The following is a 27,840-nucleotide window of genomic DNA, read 5'->3' as shown; positions in this document are numbered from 1 at the left end:
CGTAGTTTAATTCCCCTCCACCTCTCTAAAATGTCATTTAACCTATAATAAAAATTGGACCTCCCTAAACCACAATATATATTTTACGATAATCTTTTAAAAAAGTTAATCATCATCCACTCTAGCACAGCTGACATAAATGGCGCTGAAGAGTGAGCTGTTGGTCAGAAGTAAGGCAGAAGATTTAAAGCATTCCCGGTTGGTTCTTGAGCAGTGGATCTTTTTCCTGGTTTCCGGGGAAGAGCATCTTTGCACAATTGAGGAAAACATTCAGGCCTTTGCCTCTGACCACGATCCCAGTGCTGTTTTCTATTGGTTTGTATTCCTTGTGTTTTCTGAAAGCAATGTGTTGGACAGATTAAAAAAAGATCTCCAGCTGGAAAAGGTTGCTTTCTACAGTCTTTTACATGCCAAGTGCAGAATGGTTAATTCTATTTAATTTATGGCTTTTAAGACACTGATGTCTTATGAAAATATATTTATTTTCTCTTCTTCATGCAAGAAATGTGTCTGCTTACTATAACTTGAGATTATATGTTAAACATTAAGATGACACAATTTGGTAAAGTTACTGACATTTGGTAGCATTTTTAGGGATTAAAAAAAAACACAGCAAAATTAATAGGCTAGTTTGGTATTCGTCATTCAGTGGAAGATTTTCCTCCCACACACAAAATGTTTAAAAGCAAAAAAGGGAAAACAGCCCACTTGTGCAGAAATATGCTATATATTTTTGACAATATACTCTAGTGATTTAAAGTGTTAGAACCAGCAACTTACTTGTACACCAAAAGGGCGATCACAGTGATAAATATGGCCATGCAGCCAACGAAGACCAGGGTACCATTTGCCATTCTTAAAAGGGAGTCTGGGTCTTAAAACAAAAGCAAGACCGTATTAGTGACAACTTCCACCTCGAGGACATGCTGCTTGTAATGCAATTAAATCAATGAGGAAGAGAGCTAACAGAAGATATATGGCTCTCTCTGCGCTTTCAGTAATCTTTCCCATTACATAATACATAGTCTTTGGGGGCAGCTTATCTTCCATTTAGAGAATGAGTTAGCGTGTCTGGAACACTGTGTTACGGGCTCAGGAGACAGATGTCACGTCCTGGAGATACCTGATGGGGTCTGAGCTGACCCAGCTGCACACACGTGGTGAAGGTCTTCATGATCCTCCTGCACACTCCTCTGGCCTCATCTTCCACTGCCTTCTTTCCAGCTGTGCTAAAAATCCATCCTCCCTGTGCTCTTTCAAATCTCCATGCCCTCTGCCGGGAAGATCCTTCTCCCAACTCATCTCCAGCGTCTGCCCCTTTGGGACACCTTCCAGACACGCGTGCGGGCACCAGGTCATGCCTTCCTTTGTCACTTCTTTCCTTGTCTCTCTTCCTCTGCCTCCATCACACTGTGTTGCAATTACTTTTTTAAAAAAAATTTATTTATTTTATTTACTTATTTTTGGCTGCATTGGGTCTTCACTGCTGCACGTGGGCTTTCTCTAGTTGTGGTGAGCAGGGTCTACTCTTCGTTGCGGCGCGAGGGCTCATTGCGGTGGCTTCTCTTGCTGCAGAGCATGGGCTCTAAGTGCATGGGCTCCAGTAGCTGTGGCTCTCGGGCTCTAGAGCTCGGGCTCAGTAGTTGTGGCGCACGGGCTTAGTTGCTCCGTGGCGTGTGGGATCTTCCCAGACCAGGGCTCGAACCCATGTCCCCTTCATTGGCAGGCGGATTCTTAACCACTGCGTCACCAGGGAAGCCCACAATTACTTCTTTACACAAATTTCTCTCCTACTAGACTGTAAGAGCCATATAGCAGGGAGTATGTCTTCTCTGTACTCCCAGAACCTAGCAAATCAACTAGTCTTGTCTCTGCCACCAAAGTATAACTGGAGTTGGTCTATTTTCTCTCCATCTTCTCTGCCGCCATCACAGTCCCGGCCACCAGCCCTCTTCCCTGAGAGGACCTCTTCATTGTCTACTCGCTTCCACTGCTACTTTCCAATAACCCTTGCTTCACTCAGCAGTCTGAACGATCATCTAAAAGCATTGATCAGATCATGCTTCAACACTGCCAGTGGTTCCCCTTATGCACAGAATAAAACCCAAACCCTACCTGTGGTGCATAAAGATCTAGATGGGCTGCTCGTTCATTTTTTTATTATTTTTTTATTTTTTTTTTGCAGTACATGGGCCTCCCACTGTTGTGTCCTCTCCCGTTGCGGAGCACAGGCTCCGGACGCGCAGGCCCAGCGGCCATGGCTCACGGGCCCAGCCGCTTCGCGGCACGTGGGATCTTCCCGGACCGGGGCACGAACCCGTGTCCCCTGCATCGGCAGGCGGACTCTCAACCACTGCGCCACCAGGGAAGCCCGGCCGCTCATTCTTGAAATGCAGGTCTCAGAGGTGGAGGAGGAGGCCCTTCTCCTCATTCAGAGAAGGCGCTTCACCAAGCGGGTGCCACTGCGTTGGCAGGACTTTCCCAACCTCCCAATCTAGAAAGCCAACCTCTGTGCCCTCTCTCCCATGCTTGTCACTCTCCACGCCTTGTTTCATTGTCTTCACAATATCATCTTATTTGTTTACTGCCTCTTTCTGCTCACAAAAGCTGGGACCTTCCTCACCTTGTTCCCACTCTATCTAGAACTGGCTACCTGGTGCCTGGAGCTGTGATGGACATGGAGTGGACGCCCAGTGAATATTTGTTGAAAGCACTGCAGGTGCTCCATGAATGTTCCTTGAATCAATGATTAAAAGTCATTTCAGCTAACAGGCAATGCGTCTGCCTTTGAACAGTGATGCACTTTTGAGATTCTGACTTTGAAACCCAAGTCATCAAGTTACAATTCCCATTGGATTAAAAGCTCTCTTTCTGAGCTTCCTTTTTTTGGATTTTAAAAATGGCTCAGGTCACACCTAAAGTTATCACTCACTACAAGAAGGATTAAAGGGAAGCACATATCCAAGCGTCTAATCCAGGTAAGAGAACTGTGGTTTGCCAGAACTGAGAAAGCTTCACAGAATAGGTTGGGACTCTAAAAGGCGATTCTAAAAGTAACTGCAGCAGCACAAGAAAAACAACCCCAGTAGCTCCTGGAGGTGATGTTGTAGAAGACCCACACTCACTCGAATACAGAGGCTCCGGCTGCCTCTTTCCGCCCGGCTCCCCACTTCTGCACCCCAGACCCCATGCACCCTCCCTGGGAGGAAGCAGCGTACCTTTGCATTCTTTTCTTTTTTTTTTTTTTTAACGTACACCTTGGATCTCACCAACAATAAACCCTCATGCAAATAATTATATGCATGATTACTTACGCTTTTCTTTCAATGAGGTTAAAGCTGCCTTTTATATAGTTAATGAGTAAATATATGTTTAAGTACATTTCACCTTATAAGATAGACTCCACAACCTAAAGTGTTATTTGTGAGTTAGTTGTTAGGTTGTACCCAACAATACTCAAACTAAGGAGCAAAACACGTGCTGTAACGTGTGCACAATTTAATCTGTGCCTTCCGTCCCACCATGTAGCACTTCCTCTAAGAGGTAAAGCAGTATCTTACAACATAGTCAGTTATAAGTGAAATTCAGTTAGGGTCACCAGGTAGAGTCCTTATGGGTTGGGGAAGATTAGCAGCCACCAGTAGATGGGAATTTCTCAATGAAATTCCTTCAACCACTTGGCTAACATTTTACCTCTCCCAGCATTAAGGGGACAAGGAGTAGTGTTTCTGGTGAACATTTAAGGACTAGGCAAATTGGTTTGTTTCCATCTCAGTGTAATGCTTAGTAGAATTTGGGAAGGGAAAGAGAGGGCACATGGCAAGTTAGAAGGGAACCAGGAGTCCACCTGGTTTCTCATTTCTCTTCATGGCTTCATATCTTTGCCCAGGTAGATTCCAATGACAACATGATACCAGCCTCCCCTTTGTTGTAGCTTAATTGGAGAACACTTTTTTTTGTTTTGTTTTGTTTTGTTTTGTTTTTTTGCGGTACACGGGCCTCTCACTGTTGTGGCCTCTCCCGTTGCGGAGCACAGGCTCCAGACGCGCAGGCTCAGCGGCCATGGCTCACGGGCCCAGCCGCTCCGCGGCATGTGGGGTCTTCGCAGACTGGGGCACGAACCCGTGTCCCCTGCATCGGCAGGCGGACTCTCAACCACTGTGCCACCAGGGTAGCCCCATTGTTATTTTTTGATGTTGGGCTTTGCACTTTCCTCTAGAATTACAAATCTATCTGAGCATGCAGTGACCACATCCCATTATTACTGGTCCATGATCACAGCTGATTTTTTTCGTCAAAAGGCTTTTCTCTGGCCATTATTTCATTGGGTTTCTCTCTCTCATTCCTTCCCTAAGCAGATTTGCTGTTGGCTTTTAATGCCATTTCTCAAATCCACATTAATAACAGTTCAATGAATTTTACATGGAAATAAAACTAAATATTAAGAGTGAAGCGTTGAGTAGCTTTGGTATTGGACACACACTTTATCTCCAACGTGAAATGTTCATACAACCATAAAACAAAACTTACCTCTTCCAGGGATAGAGACGAGGGTGCTCGTGAGGGCCAGGCTTGCATCATCACCCAGAGTGAGGTTCATACAGTATGTCCCAGACCCACCAAAGGCTCTTCTCACTGTCAGCAAGCACATGTCGCCCAGATCCATGTCCACAGGGTCGCAGACTGTGTTCTGAGTGACCTGGCAGGTGGGGTCGGAGATGACGGTACAGACCTCTGTGGGGATGCTGAGGGCACGAATGATGCGGAGAGAGAGAGAGGAATATGACATCAGTGTAGAAAGAAAAATCACTACATTTCTATAAAATGGAATCCTACTTATTCTTACTCAAACCATATGACATGAAATTGTCACATATAATTTACCCTTCAAAAATTTTTTTTAAAAATTATTTATTTATTTTTGGCTGCATTGGGTCTTCGTTGCTGTGCGCGGGCTTTTTCTCGTTGTGGCGAGCGGGGGCTACTCTTCGTTGTGGTGCGCAGGCTTCTCATTGCGGTGGCTTCTCTTGATGCGGAGCATGGGCTCTAGGCGTGCGGGCTCAGGCGTTGTGGTTCACGGGCTCTAGAGTGCAGGCTCAGGAGTTGTGGCGCACGGGCTCAGTTGCTCCGCAGCATGTGGGATCTTAATTTACTCTTAAACAAGCCTGGGTGTGAGCCATTGTTTCCTTTGTATCCTCAGGAAGATGAGCCCCTTGTGCTGGAGGAGGAGGAAATTATGTCCCCCAAGGCAAGGGACTGCTGGGAACTTCCCTCTCCTTTTTGGCTCTCTAGATGCCCAAAGATGCAGACGGCTTAGGTGTTAGGCAAAGGTAGTATTAAATACCAGTCGGCCCTGCGTGGGCTCCTGCAGAGATATGATGACAGCAGCAGCAGCAACCAGAGCTGTTTATGCAGCACCTACTGTATGCAAGGCACTGAGTTTCTGATAAGTGATATAGTCTTGTCTATTCCTCTCAACGACCTGATGAGGAAAGTAATATTATCCTAATGCAGCAGGTGACAAACTAGCTCTGGGAGGGGAGATCGTTGGCCCCAGGTTAAAAAAGCAGTTAGAGGTGGAGCTGGGACTTGAATAAAAGAGGTTTGACAGCTGTCCCTGTAACCACTCGGCTACCATGTGTTACTGTCTTAGCCACTGTCTCACTTCTGAGTAGACTTCCTGGATGGAGAGACCAGGCTCTGAAGCTGGGCCTGATGAGGGCGTGGGAAATTAGATGAGTTCATGTTCCCTTCTCACCTGGCCCCTGGCCTCTTGAAGCAGCTTCGCCTCCTCAGTCAGGGTTTTCTCTATTTCTGTCATCCTCATCCCATTCTCTCCCCAATCCAGAGAGCTTTGGCGCTATCCCCCCCTTTTTTGGGGGTGCACCCCGCAGCACCTTAGTTCCCTGACCAGGGATTGAACCCATGCCCCCTGCAATGGAAGAGCAGAGTCGTAACCACTGGACCACCAGGGAATTCCCTGGAGCTATCCTTTTTGATCAAATAAGGCCTCATTTTTATACCAGCCCATTCTCTTGATTAACTTATATATCACATACACATACATTTTAATTACTTGATTTACTTATATGTAAATTAGTAAGTCATTCACATATTTGATGGCTTACTTGATAGTATTTATATATTAGTTTATATTCAGTCTATTATCTATAGTTATAACCAAACATTAGGAAGTCAAATTATATAATGCATTAGAAAGAGCTTTGTAAGTTTTAAAGCAAGACAGGATGATCAGGCATTGCTACTATTTAGCACAAGGACACAGCGCTTCCACATTGCCTCCCCTGACTCCGGAGGAGCCTCAGGGAGCTTAAGAGGCTCTGAGCGAGACCTCAACCCAGGAACCTTACTCTGCCAGGTACCCGCCACCTAGTGAGGTACTGTTATCACTGGTGTAAATGAGGAGACTCATACAATTGTGTGAGGATTTGACATGAAAACAGAAGTAAAATGTTAAGGACACAGTAAGTGTTCAATCAGTAATTCTTCAACAGTTAAAGGTGATGAGCATTGCTCAGCTCTAGCAAAGCAAGTGCATGCTTGAGAGCACCTGGGAGGGTCCTTCCTCATCCTGGCTTGCTGAGGAACTAGAATCCAAATCAACTTTAAAGGTGAGAGGGGTATGAAGACCTTTGTTCAGCCTGGGGTCCTCACTTGGCCCCTTTCTTGGAGATAATGTACTCACCTCCCTTGGCAGTTCACGACGAAATCCACCAGGGGGTTGTCAGGCTGTGGCACGGGCATCAGGACATCTGTCACCTGGATGATGTTAACCTCTAGAATTCCCTCTAATGGAACAATGCCCCACAGAAAAACACATCAAAATACAACACAAACCAAACCAAACCACTTCTTAACAAATCAGAAGGCCAAACAAAACGGACTCAGCTTCTCACCACCCCAGACCCGGGAATCTGCCCCAGAGCTTTGGGTACATGTCCAGGCAGCATTTTCAAAGTCAAACTGAACAGCTCTTCAGCCCAATGTTGATCTTTAGTTCTGGAGCCTGTGTGCCAGGAGGCGGCACCCACTGGAGGAGGTGTTTCCGGGAAAGATGACCCTGAAAGGGAGCAGGCCCAGGCTCAGGCCTCGGCTGCTGTCTCTCCTGCCCAAGTGGCTCAGCCCCAGTAGGCACAGCTTGGGGTTTATTTATTTATTTATTTATATTTATTTATTTATGTATTTACGGTACGCGGGCCTGTCACTGTTGTGGCCTCTCCCGTTGCGGAGCACAGGCTCCGGACGCGCAGGCTCAGCGGCCATGGCTCACGGGCCCAGCCGCTCCGCGGCATGTGGGATCTTCCCGGACTGGGGCACGAACCCGCGTCCCCTGCATCGGCAGGCGGACTCCCAACCACTGCGCCACCAGGGAAGCCCTGTTGGTTTTTAGTGTGGACCATTTTTAAAGTCTTCATTGAATTTGTTACAATATTGCTCATTTTATGTTTTGGCTTTTTGGCCGCGAGACATGTGGGATCTTAGCTCCCCGACCAGGGATTGAACCCGCACCCCGTGCATCAGAAGGTGGAGTTGTAGCCCCTGGACCACCATGTGGGTTTTAGCCTCAGCTGTCCCCTCTGTTGGGCACCTGTGAGCAGCACCCCAAGCACACAGCCCGGTGTGGTGGTCCTGTTCAACCCTCTTTCCTACACACAGGAGGTGTGACTTTGTGAAATCACCCAGGGGAGGAAAGCGGGAGCTGTGAGAATTTGCAACTGGCCTTCCTTCAGGCCACATTCATTCAGGTTTCTGAGCTGCACAGGGTCAGAGGTCCAGGCCCCCTGGCAGGCTCATTGCTCTGTGGGCCTCACAGAGGGCTCATTTCCACAAGGATGTCTAAGGAAGGCCGGGAAGGCAGGTGGAGATCTAGCAACTAGTGGAGCCTTTGCTTGTGCACATGTGGTACCACCTTGGACAGAGAGTGGGTGCCCTTGCTCTCTCCATCCTCACCCCTCCAGAGGCAGGTAAGGGAGTGGGTGACCCAAGGTGGACTCTAACATCTTTCCTCCACGGTCTTACCTACAATTGTGATGGTGGCTTTAAAGTAGCCGTATCTGTTAATATGGCAGTTTTTATCAGGAATCTCCCTCGGCTCCAGGGCATTGTCACCAGCAGGTACAGGAGAGTCTGAATAACAAGATTTTAGGGTACTTTCTGAGAATGTAAAAGATGTACATGATATTACCAAAGATCTAAACATTTGTCTACTTGCTCTTTATAAAAACATCAAGAGTTCCATACTAGGGCTTCCCTGGTGGCGCAGTGGTTGAGAGCCCGCCTGCCGATGCAGGGGACGCGGGTTCGTGCCCCGGTCCGGGAAGATCCCACATGCCGCGGAGCGACTGGGCCCGTGAGCCATGGCCGCTGAGCCTGCACGTCCGGAGCCTGTGCTCCGCATCGGGAGAGGCCACAACAGTGAGAGGCCCGCGTACAGAAAAAAAAAAAAAAAGAGTTCCATACTATTAAATTGCTGCAGAAATTTGAACTAAATGTGCACAATTCATATAGATGTGAGAGCTATAAGGCATTATAAAATTGTTAAATTTTTTAAGTAAACACAATCCCATATCTTGTTCAAGCACAAATATCATATGAAAGGTGGAAGCCATATTAAAATGTGTAGTATAACAATCATGATGAAATAAAGCAGACCACAACAGATAAAATTATATTGTAATTTTTGAGGAAGGTATTCTGGGCTCAAATTCTAGGCCCCTTGTTTTTAGCTGTTTGAGACCATGGGCATGTCATTTAACCTCTCTTTCCTCAATTTGCTCATCTGTAAAATAGGGACAATACTTACTGACCTACTAGAGTTGAACTATAAAACTTAAATAAAATAAGGTATATAAAACTTGCTTCTCATGTCTGCCACATAGGAAGTACTTAATAAATACTTGTTTCCTTATCCCAATATGTACTTCTATACATCTATGTAGATACAGATGTGCTATAACATATATATATATGTAATAAGATATGTAATTTTAAATGTTAACGTGGATAATTTTATTTTATTTTTTTTTTATTTTTATTTTTTTTCTTGCGTTATGCGGGCCTCTCACTGTCGTGGCCTCTCCCATTTGCGGAGCACAGGCTCCGGACGCGCAGGCTCAGTGGCCATGGCTCACGGGCCCAGCCGCTCCGCGGCATGTGGGATCTTCCCGAAACGGGGCACGAACCCGCGTCTCCTGCATCGGCAGGCGGACTCTCAAGCACTGCGCCACCAGGGAAGCCCATAACGTGGATAATTTTAAATGATAAGAAGGAGACAACATGGAAAAAGGCAATTCTTTCCCTGTTTGAGTGTCTCATAGATCCTAGGTTTACATTCCAGAAGTCATACAGTCACTATGATGAGCAGAGGTGTGGGGAAGGAAAGGAGTGAATACAAGATGCTGTTGAAAAATAACCTTTGAGTGTGATTAGAGCAAAGAATTTAATGCTCTATTAGTTAAAATTTAAAAAGCTCTAATTAAGGTGTTGGTGTTCCATTAACAAGATAAAAAGACTGGAAAGAAAATATAATACTGAAAATACAACATTACTGTCTCAAATTTCCAAAGGCATGAAAATGGACCCAGTTTGGGGGGAATCAAAGCTTCATAAGAGCTGCATCTCTGACATAGGGATATGTAAGTATGAAGCCAATTGGGAGACTTCTCCAGGGCTCATCAGAGCCTCTAGTGGGTGAATGAATGTGCCTGTGATGCTCCTTTGCTCAGAGGGACCTTCACAGAGCAGTTCTCAGAGCATCTCTGGAAACTAGCGCTTCATGGCACACACTTTGGGAAATGTTGTTTGGGTAAAACCCAGAAAGGTTCTGATGCCATGCCAGATTCAGATGCAGTGGCTTATCAGCAGGCTTGGCTATGGCAGGGTTGGCTGTGTCCCCTGAGTTTCACGGTGGTCCTGTGGAAGTTACAGGGTAATCATTCTTCCTATTCTGAGATTTAACTGATGGGCTCCGAAGCAAAGGATATGTTTGTGAAGGGTATTAAAGATGGCTGGCTCTTCCCTAGAAATCTCCTTTTGAAGGTCTTGACAGGTGAATTTTAGCTGTCAAGGTAGAGCGTGGAATCATGACCCTGCCATCTTTTAAAATAAAACTTCTCATAAAAAATGACTAATAAATGTCCATGATTTTATCTTTGGTAGAATGCTTCTAAAAAGGCATGTGGAGTTTTGCAGAGGTATGTACAATGTCAAATCTATATCTATACCTATAAAGTCAAGGTATGATTAAAGGGCTAATGGAGAAAAACTAACACCTTAAAAGACAGATGGGGAAGAAGGTAAGCGTCCTACTTAATTCACTATTTATGTCCCTGTTACGCAGAGAATGGTGTGAGATCCTTTGATTCTTTGGGAAACTTGAAAAGTTCTACATGATATGATATATACATATTATATATAATATTACACTGATCAGCACCAGTCTTACAGAGGTTTTTCTTTTTAGATTTGTACACAGAAATGATCAGTGGCACGGTTACCTAAGGGGGGAGAATTGTGTGGCTTAAAACTAGTGCATACCTGTCTGCCCTGCAATGTAATTATCTTCCTGAATCACCACTTCAGCTCTGCTTCTGTCTCACTCCTTTGGTTACATTTGGTTTCTATTTAATAGCTGCACTTATTTTGAAGCCCCTTACTATAGCAGAGACAACATAATTTTTGGTCAAATTATGATCCAGTGCTCAATAATCCAAGCCTGTTAGTATGCTCTGCATAGCTGAAAATGTTCTCTCTTCCAGAGGACAAGTACTCCAAGCCCTTTCCCAAGTCATGGGCTGACTCCTATCATCACCTTGGGTCCCATTACGTATTCCCATCCCTCCATTCCCTAAGTCTCACAGCTGCTCTAAGGCATTTTGGGGTTGATTACGGTTGATCTAACACCTTTAGATAAAGCCAGGCAGTTTCCTTTCGCCATGAAATTTAACAGATTCAACAAATTTAACAAATTGCTACCTTATATCTTATGGTCAAAGCTATAGAAAATAATGACAAATTTAAAATACTCTTTCATTGACTTAAAATATATATTTTTTGCATGTTACGATACAAATATGTTCTAAGAAAAATAATCTAGCTTTATAAAAATGCAATTCAAGATAGACTAACATTAACTAACCTAACATTAAGACTTTTACCATTGAGGAATTTCTAGACAGATGTAACAAGCACCTGTAATTTATTTTGAATTTTACACCTGGTCTGCTTATTTGGAAGGAAGACCGATTCTTATAGATAAATAAATGAGTCTCCTATAGAAATACCAGAACGAAGCTATATGTTTCGAGTTGTTCAAGGCAGTCATATTTACAACTGGAATTAGGTTTAACTGAATCATCCACCAGTAAGAGAATGGTTAAATAAATAAGCCACTGAACAAAGTGAGCCAGACTTAAATGTACTGATAATGGGAAGATGTCTATGATGTTTGTTAAATGAAAAAAGGCAAAATGTAGAATACGTATTTCATGAACCCATCTACCTAAAAATCAAAACCACAAATCCTATATGCATTTATAGAATATGTTTGTAAATATACAGAAAAAGATCCAGAAAGAGACACTACCAACCCTTAACAGGGTTTAACTCTCGAGACGAGAGCATGAAGAGGAACTTTCACTTTTATTTGAAATTTCTGTATTTGAATTTTTATTAAGGGACATGCATTAATTTTATAATTTAAAACATTCCAAGAAAGAATTAATCAAAATCGGTAATAACTTATAATGTCTTGCTTTAGATATGCTTGACTTAGCAAGATATTTTTATTAATAACACACTTATTAATAACAGTTTATTATTTATATCTAACAGGTTTGGGTAACAAAACCAATTGCAACAAGCCTGGACATCATCGTCGAGTGCTCTGTCCCGACTTGGTGATGGTGCCCTCTAGTGTCCAGTGAGAGGATGTGAGTCTATTACCATCCCCGGGATGCCGGGATGGTAAGACGTACTCCTGGCTTAGTGGGGAAGGATGGTAATGGTGTGGGGTAGGGTGTAGAATCAGATGGAAGCTAATGCTTCACAAAGTAAACTCTGAAGAACTTCTTGAATGACCTCATATACTATTATTAGAAGGTGGGATTTAAGTAATTATGCCTTGTATCTAGAATAATTTTAGTGTCTGGAATCTTTCCAGCCTGCCAGCCAAGAAATATTCTCAAGGCGCATTCTCTTCTGAGCCTATCTGTAAGCTACGTTTAAGGGTGGCTGAGTTTTCATGGGACATGGGGTGGATGTGGGCACGGTGGGGAGGAGAATGGACGTGGGAAGGAAATGTGGGAGGGGGAGGAAGGACAGTGGGATGGCCTGAATGTTCACAAGGGGTTTCTTAACTAAAAGAAAAGGGAGGCAAACAGAAATGTGACAGGCTAGAAGGGGGAAAGCATCCGTACGCATAACAAGGGCCAGTGAGAATTAGGAAGGTCAAGGAGCTGTATACGAGTCACCAAGTGACTTTAAACACGTTCTCCTTTCTTCCAAACTCTAACAACTAAAAATGGTGATAAAGTAGCTAAAGGAAATCAACAGGTAGAAAATGGAATCATTGCAGAGTCTTTACACAGTCTCTTTAACAAAGGATCTAATTATACAACCCACACGAATTTTTTTTCTAGCTGTTAAGGAACCCTGACAACAAAAAAGACCTGGAAAACACTTACCCAAAGAAGCGGTGGTGTTTGGAGGTCTGGGTGAAGGTGAAGGACAAGGTCCAGGCACTGTAGCTTGCACAGTGAGGTTGAGGCTGAAGGTTCCATTGAGAACATAGGTGTGGTTCAAAGTGTGATTGTTGGAAACAAACAGACCAGTATTATCCCCAAAGTTCCACTTGTAGTAAATGGCAGACTCACTGAGGAAGTGGCTGGGATCATGAATCAGGACATCGAACGTAATGGGGAGGTCCTTGAGGAAGGTTTCATCAGATGAATTTCGATTGTTCTTCTGGGACATTGTCACAAATACAGGAATCTGATCTAAAAGATATATGCCCCCCACCCAAAAAGAAAGAAAGAAAGAAAGTCACCATTGCTTGACTTTAAGTGGATGACTTTAATGTTTTTAAACTAAAAACATTAGAAATTAAAATTAGGGCTAATTCAGCATCACTTTCCCTTTTCTTATACAAGTTTGCTAGAGTTTTCCCAGTTATTCTGGAAAACATAGATGGAACGTGTTATTAAATATATAAGGTTGAGAAGGAGTCCAGATGACATCTAACTTAACCCAGAATACTTGGCTCTAATTCTTTCTAACCCACTAACATCATCAGAACTAAGTGCCTCACGCTCAGTTAATTTAGAGTTCATTCCACTCACCTGTTACCACATACACATCTTTCACTTTTGCTATGGGAACGTATGCGCGTCGGTATCTTCTATAGACAGTTACTTCCATGATTTGAGGGCCAAGAGTCACATTGGCTGTGTTTATAGAAACTCTCACTGAACACTGTCCCAATTTCTGGAAATGCTGACCTTTGAGAGGATGGAAATGTTTAGTTATCGGCTACATTATATGATCATTATAGAAAGTTAATGTTTCTTAAAGCATAACAACTGCCATTTAGAGAGAGTTTGGGGAAAGGGAAAACAGGATGGGGATGCAGTCCTGGCTCCTTCAGAAAAGAAGGCGGTGCTCATTTTTATATAAAACCTTATAAAACAATCTCACAAACATAAATGTAATTGTATATAGTTGATTAAAATGAAAAGAGCTGTTTAGTGGGATGCCATTAGTCCTTAGTTTACAAATAAATAATTTTTATAAGGAAGTGATCTGGCACTTGAAATACATATGTTTCCCACAGAAAGTACATTTGATGTTTGTGTCCAAGGGAGTTAAAAATATATCCAAAAATCTACCTTATTTTTGTAACAATATTAGTAGTTCAGCTATATTGCTAAGTAACTTTTTTCTTTTAGGGAACTAGAATCCTCCACCTTCTAGTAGTATTTGTTTATAAAAATGCAGTAAGTGATAAAAAAGAAACAGGGTATTGTGGGTATAAAAAGGAACCGAGTAGTTCCATTAACATTTCTAAGGCCCTTGAATCCTTCTTTTTCTTTCTCCAAGTCTAACCTAAATCTAACTGCCACTGGCTAGCTAGTGAAAGTAATTCCTCTCCTTCAGGGCTCAAGGATTTTTCTAATCCTTCTGAGGCACCTGGCACAGATGTGTCATTGAAACAACAAGTACTGTAAGATGGATGCTTGTAAGATGGAGATGTTTAAAGACCATGTTCATCACATGGTCAAAGGTGTCAGGAAAGGGACGACTTTCCTGGTGGTCCAGTGGTTAAGATTCTGTGCTTCCACTGCAGGGGCCACAGGTTCGATCCCTGGTCGGGGAACTACGATCCCACACGCCGCGAGTTGCAGCCCCAAAAATAGAAAAAAAAAGTGTCAGGAAAGGCTTGCGATCCCCCTTTACCTTGAAATGAAGAGGCAGTTCTGTTAGAGGTTATAGGGGGAAGAGGTGTCTCTTGGAATTAGTGATACGTGAGGAAATGTTAGTTCTGGCACTGACCACAGAGGCAGCGCTTAGCTGAGGAAAAATATTAGTTAACTCTGAGACCTCAGCAATGGAAATTCAAAACCGTCTTGTTAGGAAAACAGCGGTTTCTGGGCTGGAAACTGATGTTAAATAAAGACATCTTAACTAGTTAAGTTAATGGTTGTTAACTAGGCTAAACAGAATCTGGAGTGTTAGTGAGCCTAAGTGACTCCATGCAAACTGTCAGGTCAAAGAAATCATGACACTTGGGGAATTAACTGACAGGGCCATGAAGGGACTGAAAAAAGTCAGCTTTAAATCAGCTTATTTAAATAGACGAGCATAGTATTTGTTATATATTTTGCACTCTGTTCAATTGGACCATGTATTATTAATATGTTATTTTGATTTATAAGCAAGTTAACTGAAGAAAGAGAAGCCATCTGTAATTCATGAAGACAGACCAAACATTTAGAAATTTTGAGTCTGCATGACCGGTAGCAGATTTGCAATACTCAGAGCCAGGTGGCACCTGGTAAGATTTTTAACTAAGAATTTAGCAGCTTTGCTAATAACCTAAATTGAGTCCTCCTTAAAAAAAAAATCACTTCACTAATAGTAAAGCAAAGTGGATAACATTTGTGGTTAAAGAAAAAAAAAGAGGGCAGGCTATGTCAAAGAAGAGTAGTTAGATTATTTTACTTTTACTCAATAGAATATTATGCGGTCAGTAAAATAATGTATATAAAAAAGTTTAGAGAACTCTCATGCGGTCCAGTGGTTAGGACTCGGTGCTTTCACTGCCGGGGCCTGGGTTTGATACCTGGTCAAGGAACTAAGATCCCACAAGCCACGCTAGAATTTTAGTCAATGCTCATGATATTGATCAAAATGTATATATTTTATGATCTTAATCAAGAAATACTAAGAAAAAAGAAAGAAAGAAATACTAGTAAACACCATCATGTTAACAATGATAATCTCTGGTATGAATTATGGTGACTGAGTTTTCATTTGTGTTTTTCTGCATTTTCCAAATTTCCTACAAACAGCATAAGTTAAATTCTGAAAGTTCTTTTAAAAACATAAAAAAATTAAATAAATCAGCAAACGCCCATCCGTGTGCGATGCAAATAAATAAATATTATTTTTCATATTACTGTTTTAGACGGAAAAAAATTGAGTAGCTTTGTCTTAAAAAAAAAAAAAGAAAGCTGAACCTGTCTTTTTCTCGTTTTAATTATTTGATGTCCTGGAGATATGGCAAGGCTAACCAAGATTTAATTTTCATCCCTCACCCTCCACTCCAGCTAAGGAGAGTTAAAAGAGTAACTGTTGTTCAACTCCCCGTGTTGTAATTCTCAATTATAGAATACGGAAAGAGAAAAAATTTAAAATTTGAAGGAAAGGTAAAGAAGAAGCTAAGGGGGTTTGTAAAAGTCCAACCAAGTGTGTGGAACACATAGACGAAATTCCATTTTCGGGGGTGAGGGAAAGGCTTCCCGTGATGGCCCTGTCTGGTGCCATTTCCCCAGCCACTGTCCTCTGTCCATGGTGTCCAGTTGTAAACATATGGGTCAGGAGATGGACCAGTATCTAAAGAGAGAAAGGAACACGCCATGATTGACTCAGAATACTCAATGCTCTTCATTGAATTAAACACATTTTCATATTTTTTCATAACTCATTTAAATATGGTTGGACAACTAAAACCCTAATATTCAGCATTCATCTAATGGTACCTTTACGACCTGTGCATTTTTCTGCCTACATGTTATATTTCAATGAGTTTTATATAAAGCAATTTTTCAGGAAATTTAGAGCTATCACTTAATATGTTTATCTTCATATCGGGTCTCCAAATCACAAGCGTATTCAAACCAAACTGAGGGATGCTGTATCTTTTTACTTTGATACACTCTCTCTATCTGTAGCTGTTTTTCCCTGATTCATTTGACATCATGACTCCTCTCCTAAAGACTTCAGCACACATCTCCAAAGAATAAGGACATTCTCTTACATAACCACGTCATCGCCACGCCTACCACAGTCAAGGGTCACATCATTCATTTGGCTATTTTGTTTCTTCAAATGATTCAGAAAAAAAAAAGAAATAGGCCTAGAAATGTAGATAGATGACAGATACATAGATAGGTAGATAGATAGATAGAAACAGGAAAAAATGTTAAATTTGTTGAATCTCGAAGTACCTGCTATCTACTTTTCTGTATGTTTCGGAAAACATCAGTTTTCCATTTTAAACAAGTCATGATCAATATCTTTTCATCTAGAACAATCCCCCCACCCTCTTGTTTTTTTTATGTCACTGACATTTATGAAGAGCCTTTTTATTTATCAATCTACTACAGCCATTATTTTTTTTATTCTTAAATTGTTCCAAATATGGCCAGTAGGAGCCCCTCAAGCTGCCTTCCGTGTCCCTGTGACGTGTCCCCATTACTCCTTTGTTTTCTGGGACAACAAGATGTCCCTGGTTCATGTGGTACTTTCCCTGTCCTACACCTGGAATTAGTCATTTCTTCAAAAATTCTAGTTTCTTCTAGTGGTGATATATACTTTATATAACTTTTCATAAGTCACAAGGACTCTTTCATATAAAAGTGCTCAGAGGGTTAGATTGTCATTTGAAACATTCATAAGAATTAACTTTTTTAGAAGGAAAGAAAAATGCTACAGATGATTATAAACAACACTTTTTAATTATCAAACTCTTTCTACACAGAATTCATTGTTTTCTTCATAGGAAGATGATGAATTAATAAGAAATAAACACATCAACTGTTTCACAGAAGTTCTAAGTAATAAAATGAGATCATAACTGCACTTATTAGCCTTGTTACTGACTGAGGAATCTCAGTAATTACCTGAGTTTTTAAGGCTCTACAGTTCTAACAAGATAATCCCCCTTGATGTATTTGTAATCATTTGTGCTCTTTAACATGGGCAAAGAGCTTATCTGCTTTAACTAAGAGCAAAGCAAAACCAAAATAGACACATCTTAGCATTTGTGCTAGGCACACAGTTTAAGGAATTCTTGTGAGCAGAAAGCTACCTGATTAACAAAGATCTGACAGATTGACTATGCTTTGAGTAGCCAGAGAAGTCCAAGTAATAAAACCAAAATCTGAGAATCAACAACGTATTCTCTGTCCAATCAACTGGGCACTAAGAAAAGGCCAAGCCTAGGGACTTCCCTGGCGGTCCAGTGGTTAAGACTCCGAGCTCCCAATGCAGGGTGGCATGGGTTCGATGCCTGGTCAGGGAACTAAGATCCCACATGCAGCAAAGGGCAGCCAAAAAAAAAAAAAAAAAGGCCAAAACTGGGCACTAAGAAAAGGCCAAGCCTAGGGACTTCCCTGGCGGTCCAGTGGTTAAGACTCCGAGCTCCCAATGCAGGGTGGCATGGGTTCGATGCCTGGTCAGGGAACTAAGATCCCACATGCAGCAAAGGGCACCAAAAAAAAAAAAAAAAAAGGCCAAGCCTCACAATGTAGATTTGAGGAGAGTTCCAAGTAGTGGAGAGACACCAGGTGGCCGAAATGGATTTTGCTGAGGTTGATGGAGGGACATATTCACATTCCCTGTCATCCAACTTGAGGAGGGGGTGACAAGGGACAACTGCAGCATCTTGCATTTATAGAAGTACCTGTGAGCACTAAGGTTTATGAGGAGGGTCTCCAGTAGTTAGGAGAACTAGCATGTTCCTGTAATGTGACTAACATTCCTTACCATTTCTGAAGTTCTTCTCATAGACTATGTTGCCACTGGCGTCTTCCTGTTGGCATCTGGGGAATACCAGGTTCACCGCGAATGTTATAGTTGAGCCAACCAGTGCTGGTGCATCACTGGTCAGAATTGCCTGCACACGGCCTCCTAGGGCATAGAAAAGTGGAGCTCAATGAAACACTTCTTTTCCCTTTCACTGATAAACAAAAAAAAGCAAAGTTAAATCTACAAATAAGAACCAGAGGATCCTTATGCCTCTTTACAAACTAATTGCAGGATTCTTCACTTTTGCTGTCAGAGTACAACATTCCAGAAGACAAACTTAAAAAGTCAGACCAATTGAAGAATTCTCTAACCACAGAAAGAACATTTCCTTAAAATAATTAAAAATCTATTTAATTGGATTGAGGAGACAGGTATTAAAAGTTCGCAATTTTCAATTTCAAGACCAATGACTGAAGGATTCATTGGCTTTTGATATAACAGAAAGGTATTAACTTGCTGAGAAACCACACTTTTGAAATTGTCAAAGTGCCCTGGAGTCTCAGAACTTCTGAAGATGACCATTCCCACATCAGTTACTTAAGTTAGAGGCCACACCTGCTTGCTCTTCAAAATCTTCCAAGAGGCACCAATTGTAAATTTCTAAGGCGATTTTACTGTGCCTGTGGTGGGGGAGAGTTTAGAAAGTGATATTGTTGAGATAAAGGAAAGATTGCCAAATCCAGGTGCCTCCCACTTGGTAACTAGAGTACTGTCATTCATGGAAGCACCATGAGCCCTGTGATCTCAGAGTCTGCAATCTACAAGGCTAACTGAAATAAGAAATTACAGCTGTTTGGCAAATGCAACCTAATCAAACTTACAAGCTTTTGCACAGCAAAGGAAACCATAAACAAAATTAGAAGACAGCCTGCGGAATGGGAGAAAATATTTGCAAACAATGTGACTGACAAAGGATTAATTTCCAGAATATACAAACAGCTCATACAACTCAACAACAAAAATCAAACAACCCAATCGGAAAATGGGCAGAAGACCTAACTAGACATTTCTCCAAAGAAGACATACAGATGGCCAATAGGAACATGAAAAGATGCTCAATATTGCTAATTATTAGAGAAATGCAAATCAAAACTACAATGAGATATCAACTCACACCAGTCAGAATGGCCATCAACAAAAAGTCCAGAAAAAATAAATGTTGGAGAGGGTGTGGAGGAAAGGGAGCCCTCTTACACTGTTAGTGGGAATGTAAATTGGTACAGTTACTATGGAAAACAGTACAGAAGTTCCTCAAAAAACTAAAAATAGAATTACCACATGACCCAGCAATCCCACTCCTGGGACTATAGCCAGACAAAATTATAATTCAAAAAGATACATGAACCCCTATGTTCACAGCAGCACTGTTCACAGTAGCCAACACATGGAACAACCTAAATGTCCATCAACAGATGCATGGATAAAGATGTGGTGCATACATACAATAGACTCTACTACTCAGCCATAGAAAAGAATGAAATAATGCCATTTGCAGCAACATGGATGGACCTAGAGTTTATCATACTAAGTGAAGTCAGAAAGAGAAAGACAAATACCATACGATAGCACTTATGTGTGGAATTTAAAATATGACACGAACCTATCTACAAAACAGAAAGAGACTCACAGACATAGAGAACGGACTTGTTACTGCCAAGGGGGGGGAGAGGTTGGGGAGGGAGGGACTGGGAGTTTGGGGTTGGCAGATGCAAACTGTTACATATAGAATGGATAAACCACAAGGTCCTACTGTATAGCACAGGGAACTATAGAACTATATTCAATATCCTGAGATAAACCATAATGGAAAAGAATATTAAAAAAAAGAATGTGTGTCTTCATATATATATATATGAACATATAAATATATATATATATCGGAATCACTTGGCTGTAAGCAGAAATTCACACGTTGTAAATTAACTATACTTCAGTTAAAAAAATTGAATCACTATGTTGTACACTTGAAATTTAAAAAAAAGAAATTACAGTTGTTTTGGTTGAGTCTTTTGATTTACCTTTCCAAGAGTTTTTCCACCTCGAGTCTCCCCTCTTCCACACTGGATAGAGTTTTTCATTCCAGTCATTTTCATCTGATGACCAGCCATTTAATTGCCTGTGCTCCCGCATATAACCAGAAGGTCTTTCATTGCTCAGCACGTCATGAACGCCTATAACAATATTTGAAAAAAAATTATTTTGTCTACCTCATCTCTCATTTAGTATTATCTAACAATGGTTAAAGCAACTTTTCACTTCATAAGATTGGAAAGCACATACATAATATTTCCAATACGTGAAACAGATAGAAAGTGCTTTTAAAAAAAATGTGTACTGGAAATACCTTGAATACAAGTACTCAGACCCTAGACCCTATCTCTTTACGCACTTTAAGTGAATCAAGGAAAAGTTTTGAATGTCAGTATTTCTTAGACATCATTTGGTTTCTCAAAACATGTCTTCTGAATATTTGGATTTGATACACTATCATTAGGAAAGACACTGATGCCAATGATCTTCAGAGCAGTTTTTCATCTTTTTCCATTCTGAACGGTTTACTTGGCTTAAGGAGTGCCAGGCTGAGGAATGCCTCCAAGGTTCCAGGAGACGTGTACCAGTCCTGGAGGGCCCACTGCTGAACAAATGTTTTTATGGCCCAGCACATGGTCTGTCTTGGTGAACGTTCCATATACAGTTGTGTAGTATTGTGTTTTTTTAATGTCACTTATGTCAAGCTAGTTGGTATTGTCTTTGGCAACTTCTCTGTTCCTGTTGATTTTCTGTGGGCTTGTTATTTCGTTACTGAAAGAGGAATGTTGAAATCTTCAACTGTAATTATGGATGTGCCAATTTGCCAACTTTGTCTTTCAGTTTGCATTATCTGCTTTATGTATTTTGAAGCTCTATTTTAAATTGTTAAGTCTTCTTGATGAATTGACCCTTTTAACATTAGGAATTGACTTTTTTTTCCTTTGGTAATATTCCTTGCTCTGAAGAATACTTTGATATTAGTGCTTAGTGTTTAACCGGTACATCTTTTTCCATCCTCTTACGTTTTTTTGCATATTTAAAAAAATTTTAATTAATTAATTAATATTTATTTTTGGCTGTCTTGGGTCTTCATTGCTGCACGCGGGCTTTCTCTAGTTGTGGCGAGTGGGGGCTACTCTTCATTGTGGTGCACAGGCTTCTCACTGTGGTGGCTTCTCTTGCTGCGAAGCACGGGCCCTAGGCACGTGGGCTTCAGTAGTTGTGGCACACGGGCTCAGTAGTTGTGGCTCATGAGCTCTAGAGCACAGGCTCAGCAGTTGTGGTGCACCGGCTTAGTTCCTCTGTAGTATGTGGAATCTTCCTAGACCAGGGATCAAACCTGTGTACCCTCCACTGGCAGGAGGGTTCTTAACCACTGTGCCACCAGGGAAGTCCCCATCCTTTTACTTTTAACCTATAAATATTTTTATATTTGAAGTGGGTTTTTTGTAGACAGCATATTGTTTTTTTAAAAAAACCAGTCTAATAATTTTTACCCTTTATTTGGAGTGTTTAGGTAACTTACATTTAATGTAATTATCAGTATTGTGGGATTTGTCTATTGTATGTTCTCTATTTATCCATTCTGTTCTTTATTCCTTTTTTCTTCTTTTCTTATACTTATTGGGATTATTTTTGGATTTCATTTTATCTGCATTATTGGCTTATTAGCTATACCTCTTTGTTTTCAGTGGTTGCTCCAGGGTTTATAGTATTCCAATTCTTTTAAACTTCTTTCCAATCTTGATGTCTGTCTTTTTGCCTTTCCTGATAAGCCTGGTGGTCACATTGTCTGTCCTTTCTTTGAGGACTGTAGCAGACAGTTCCTGCCTGCACCTGTCCTCTTTCTCTTGTTGCAGAGTTTTTACCATAATGATTCAAAATTCTAGAGGATCACTTTCCTAGCTTTCCTTACAGTTTGGGCAGGAACTGATGACTAGATCCTGGCTGACAGGAGCTGAGTGTAAGTCTGCTGGAGGCTTCTGGGAAACATTTTTCTCTATCATTAAAAAAAAAAGTGGAAAAAACTCCATTTTTTCCTCCTGAGAATTGATTTTGGAGACAGTAGTATAATGATGTGATGCCTGGACTGTGACAGCCATATTTAACCATGAGGGAAAAAATCTGAGGAAGGGCCAGCACACCAAGGGTGTCAGAATAGATGGATGTAAAGAAAGAGTCCTTGACAATGTTGTTGAGCTCTTCCTCCAGCCTTGTCTACCTCTGGGTGGATTGAGACAATAAATGTCTTACTCAACCTATTTGAGTATCTGTTACTCACAGGCAAAAGCTCCACTGTCTATAACCCTTGTCAGCCCCTAATCACACACTGCTATAAACTGTTGTCTCATCTAGTCATATGGTCTTGTGTCTTGGTCTGGCTATGGACTCAGAGCCAGGAACACTGCCTTTTCTCTTACATCCTGAAAGAGGCCTCCTATGAGGGGTGGTATTTAGAAGGTACTGAGAAACCATACTGAATGGACGCCACTAGCCTCTGCCTTCTATTCCTCTTTGTTGGTAGGAGGAAGGGGAAACATGTAATTCCCTTCTTATAATGGAGGCAGATGGAGTGGGAAAGAACATTGAGCTGGAAGTTACAGAACCCACTACGAAACAGGCTGTGGGATTTCAGGCCACGTTTCTTCTCTGGGCCTTCACATCAGGCAAAAAATCACATGTCCTGTGATATTGTGAAACAGTATCTGTTTCCAAAAAGGAACAAAGTGAGGGCAGGAAATTTATGTTTATCAATAAATGTTTATTATAACTGGAAATTCAGTTGAATGTTGAGTCATGGAATGGTAGAATGTTCTATATAGAAAGAACTAAGAGTAGTTCGTTCAAATCCTTTCATTTATAGACGAAGAAATTTAGGCCTAGGGCTTCCCTGGTGGTGCAGTGGTTGAGAGTCTGCCTGCGGATGCAGGGCACACGGGTTCGTGCCCCGGTCTGGGAAGATCCCACATGCCGCGGAGCGGCTGGGCCCGTGAGCCATGGCTGCTGAGCCTGTGCATCCGGAGCCTGTGCTCCGCAGCGGGAGAGGCCACAACAGCGAGAGGCCTGCGTACCGCAAAAAAAAAAAAGAAAAAAGAAATTCAGGCCTAGAGAAGTGATACGATTCACTCAGAGTCATCTGTAATCAAGTAGAAATGAAGATTGGCATCTTTGAGTCCCAGGATCAGTTTTTTCTACTCTTCCGAAGTATTCCTCTTCCTCAGATCCTGAGTGAATGTCAATGTTTCCAGAAACATAATCCAACACAGATTTCTCCTCTGATTTTAAATGTCAAACGTCTGGGCTTCCCTGGTGGCACAGTGGTTAAGAATCCACGTGCCAATGCAGGGGACACGGGTTCCAGCCCTGGTCCGGGAAGATACCACATGCTGCGGAGCAACTAAGCCCGTGCACCACAACTACGGAGCCTGTGCTCTAGAGCCCATGCGCTGCATCCACTGAAGCCCGGGTGCTCTAGAGCCTGTGCTCCGCAACAAGAGAAGCCACCACAATGAGAAGCCCGGGCACTGCAATGAAGAGTAGTCCCTGCTCGCCGCCACTAGAGAAAGCCTGTGTGCAGCAACGAACACCCAGCACAGCGAAAAAATAAATAAATTAAAAAAAAAAACTGAAAAAAAAATGTCAAAAATCAAGGAAAAATACAAACTTAAAAGGCGAGTGACAAGGAATAGACACATAAGCCCATAGAACAGACTATAGAACCCAGAAATAGACTCACAGATATGCCCTACGGATTTTTGCAAATATAATCCAATGGAGAAAAGATAGCCTTTCAACACGTGGCACTGTAAAAAAGTAAAAAACATAGGAAAAATCTTCAGGTTCTAGGTAGGCAAGAATTCTTAGACTTAACACCAAAACCATAATCTATAACAGGAGAAACTGATAAACTGGACCTCATTAAAATTAAAAAATTTTGCTCTGTGAAATACCATGTGAAGAGGGAGAAAAATATTTGCAAACCACATTTCCAAAAAAGGAATAATATCTAGAACATATAAAGGATTTTCAAAACTCAGTGTTAAAAAATCAAATAATCCAGGTAAAAGACCTGACCAGACATTTCACAGATGAGGATGTACAGAAGACAAAGTAACACATGAAAAGATGTTCAATATCATTAGCCAGTGAGTAAATGCACATTAAAACCACAATGAGATATCACTGCATACCTATCAGAAAGACTAAAATTAAAAATACTGACATCAGGGGCTTCCCTGGTGGCTCAGTGGTTAGGAATCTGCCTGCCAATGCAGGGACCATGGGTTCAAGCCCTGGTCTGGGAAGATCCCACATGCCACAGAGCAACTAAGCCCATGAGCCACAACTACTGAGCCCCCGCACCACAACTGCTGAAGCTCACATGCCTAGAGCCTGTGCTCTGCAGCAAGAGAAGCCACCGCAAGGAGAAGCCTGACCACCACAACGAAGAGTAGCCCCTGCTCGCCCCGACTAGAGAAAGCCCACACGCATCAACGAAGACCCAATGCAGCCAAAAGTAGAATAAATAAATTTATTAAAAACAAATGACATCAGATGTAGGTGAAGATGTAGAGAAACTGAATCACGCATGCACTGCTGGTGGAAATGGTACCGCCATTCTGGAAAACAGTTTGGCAGTTTCTTGTGAAACTAAACATGCAATTACTATGCAACCAAGCAGTCGTACTCATGGGCATTTGTCCCAGAAAAATGGAAACTTATGTTCACATAAAAACCTGTACATTAATGTTCAGAGCAGCTTTACTCATAACAGCCCAAGCTGCAACAACCCAGAAATCTTTCAGTGGGCGAATGGATAAACTGTGGTACATCCATGTAGTCCGGTATACCACTCAGTGATAAAAAACTAGCTATTGATACACACAACAACCTCAATAAATTATGTTGAGTAAAAAAGAGCCAGTTCCCCTAAATTACATGCTGTATGATTCCATTTCTCTAACATTCTTGAAGTTACAAAATTATAAAACTAGAGAATGGATTAGTGGTTGCCAGGGGCTGGGGGTTGCATGGAGTGGGAAAGGGAAGTGGGTTTGGATCTTTGTGGTGATGTGGCTGTTCTGTATTTTGGCCGTGTCAATGTCAATATCTTGATTGCCACATTGTACTACAACTTTGCAAAATGTTACCATTGGGAGAAACCCTGTAAAGGGTACATAGCGGGGACCTCTTTGTATTATTTCTTGAAAGTACATGTGAATCTACAATAACCTCAAAATAAAAAGCTGAATTAAAAAATAGAATAAAAAATTAAAAAACCCCAACAGTAAGACTTCAAAAAAGAAAGTGGGGAGGGGAATAGATGCGAAGGTAAATGGGGTCACGCCCAGCACCCCTGTGGCTGTTCCCTCTACCCTTCGGATGCCCTGCTCTACTAGCAGAGACATGGCGGCTTGGCCACTTGTGAGCTACTCTGTCAATAACCTCTGCTTCCTCTTTTTACCACGGCTGTGACTGGAAAATGGCAAGGAATCCCTTGGTGTCTTATATACTACTAAATTTTACCCATCCTTACTTTTTGCGGCCAGGATATTTCTTCTTAAGGCAAGGTGAAGCCAGGCACAGCAGGTTTTGTTACGTGGTAATAGGTTGGGCCTCCTCTCCAACTGCCGGCCAGCCCCAGGCTGATCTGCCTTGCTGAGCAGAGCAAGCGGGTGCTGGTGGACAGCAGGCTAGAATTAGGTGCAGGGGCCAGTCACTCGTGGTCCAGCCCCACGGCTGGCCGGAAGAACAGCGGCTGCCACGAAACCCTTCCTCGTCCTCGTAGCCGCCGTGCGGCCCTTCCCCCTTGCCCGGGACAGGGGAACAGCGCCAGCCTGCCCGGCCTCCCCGGGCTGTTGCGAGGCCCCGTGCGGCCCAGACGAGTGACAAAGCCCGGGCCGCCGCTCTCCGGCCCGGCCCCGCTCCGGCACAGCCCCTGCATCTGGGCTCCCGGGTCAAGCTCGCGGCTCCTCTTCCTGCCCCGTCACCGGCCTCAGCGCTGGCGGCACAACCGGCCTCCCCTCCCCCTAGCCCAGCTCCCCATCCCGGAACCCCAGCACCGCAGCTCCCGGCGCGCGCAGCGCCGCCCCCCACCCCGCTCCAGGAGCCTGCAGCGCGCCGCTCTCTTTCTCCTCCACTCAGCCGCCGCCGGGCAGCGCACTCTGCAAGCACCTCTTCGCTGTAGGGCTTTTCTCTCCCGCTGGGAGGAGTGAGAGGAACGCGTGCACGTGTGTCCAGGATCCTCCACTCTCCGATCTGGGCCCCGCAGGTGAAAAGCCGGGCCTGGGCTCCTCCTTTGCTCACCCGTTGAAGAGTGGGAGGACCATGTGCTCCACAAAGCGGGCTGTGAGGACTAGCCGACTGATTTGAGGCGGCCAGCACAGTGAGCACACATGGTGGGTCCCTTCTCGGCGCCTACCTCCCCCCACCCCGCCCTCCCGTGGAGTCGTCTGGCAAAATCGGGACTTTTCCTCCAGGGAACGTTGTCAGTCTACTGGAGTGAGGTGGAGTGGACCTTCTGGGAGATGTCTAATTCACTTCCTTCTCCCACTCCACTGGAGGATAGGGGCTGCCATGGCCGCCCATCCGCTGGACTGGACAAGTGCGCCTCCGGTGAGCTCAGGGGCTCGCAGCTCTGGCTTCCGTTCCAATCACAAGAGGAGATTTTAAAACAAGGATGCTCCAAGCCCACCTCCAAAGATTCTGATCTCATTGATCTGGGCATCAGCATTGCTAAAAAGTCCCCAGCCTGTACTCTAACTAGAAAAGAGACCCAGGGCTTTAGCGCTTTTCTCAGTATCCTCACTACAGTGGCAGCAAACTCCTGCAGGTCTGTGAAAACCTATCAGCAGGATTTTTTGGTCAAGCAGCTTGTGGGATCTTAGTTCCCTGACCAGGGATCAAAGCTGGGCCCTCGGCAGTGAAAGCGTGGACCACCAGGAAATTCCCTCAGCAGGATTGGCGATAGCTTCTGGGCTGGGATTATTAGAAAGTCTGATTCCAGATTTGGGGCCCCATTTCATCTGAGGCTCTTTCCTGTTGGATGGCAATGAAACAAAATTTAGTGGGTAGCGTTGCTGTGCTCTCAAGCCAGAGACTGTGCCCTTCACCACCACCCCCACTCTCTCCCAATGTCTCTAACAGAGTGGGTGGCAATTTTGATAGAAAAAAGCTCCACAGCAGAGGGGCTGCACGTCTTTCACTTCAAGAGCCTGTAGCAGAGAATGGGGACTGAACGCATTCTGCCATACTTTCAACATCCCCAATGGTTTTCAGAAGAAGAAACAAGTGAGCGTGAATGCTTCCTAAAGTCCAACTTTGGGCTCAGGCAAAGTTACTTCAGACAAACCCATCACTTCAGACAACAGCCAGAGAATGGGTTAAAAATACAGAAATTGACAGTTACTCACGTTTGGCAGCATCAAGTGGCAGTCTTGCAGCCAAAAGCAGAAATCCCAGGAAACAGTAGAGACATTGCAT

At 42.9% G+C, this 27,840-nt stretch overlaps 1 protein-coding gene across 1 annotated transcript; it reads right to left on the bottom strand.

Moving 5' to 3' along the window:
- Nucleotides 1-184: 184 nt before the first annotated feature.
- GPNMB (glycoprotein nmb) lies at nucleotides 185-27,840 on the bottom strand. The gene is made up of 11 exons (XM_007447449.1): nucleotides 27,771-27,840; nucleotides 20,346-20,498; nucleotides 18,286-18,429; nucleotides 15,982-16,131; nucleotides 13,359-13,517; nucleotides 12,705-13,016; nucleotides 8,041-8,148; nucleotides 6,707-6,809; nucleotides 4,531-4,745; nucleotides 781-874; nucleotides 185-335 (listed from the first exon to the last, which is right to left on the bottom strand). Exons 1-11 carry the CDS (start codon nucleotides 27,838-27,840, stop codon nucleotides 185-187), a joined length of 1,659 nt encoding a protein of 552 aa, XP_007447511.1.

Source organism: Lipotes vexillifer, unplaced genomic scaffold, assembly GCF_000442215.2.
Source record: "Lipotes vexillifer unplaced genomic scaffold, Lipotes_vexillifer_v1.1 scaffold474, whole genome shotgun sequence".
Classification (NCBI taxonomy): Eukaryota; Metazoa; Chordata; class Mammalia; order Artiodactyla; family Lipotidae; genus Lipotes; species Lipotes vexillifer.
This window is presented reverse-complemented; position numbering and strand designations above follow the sequence as displayed.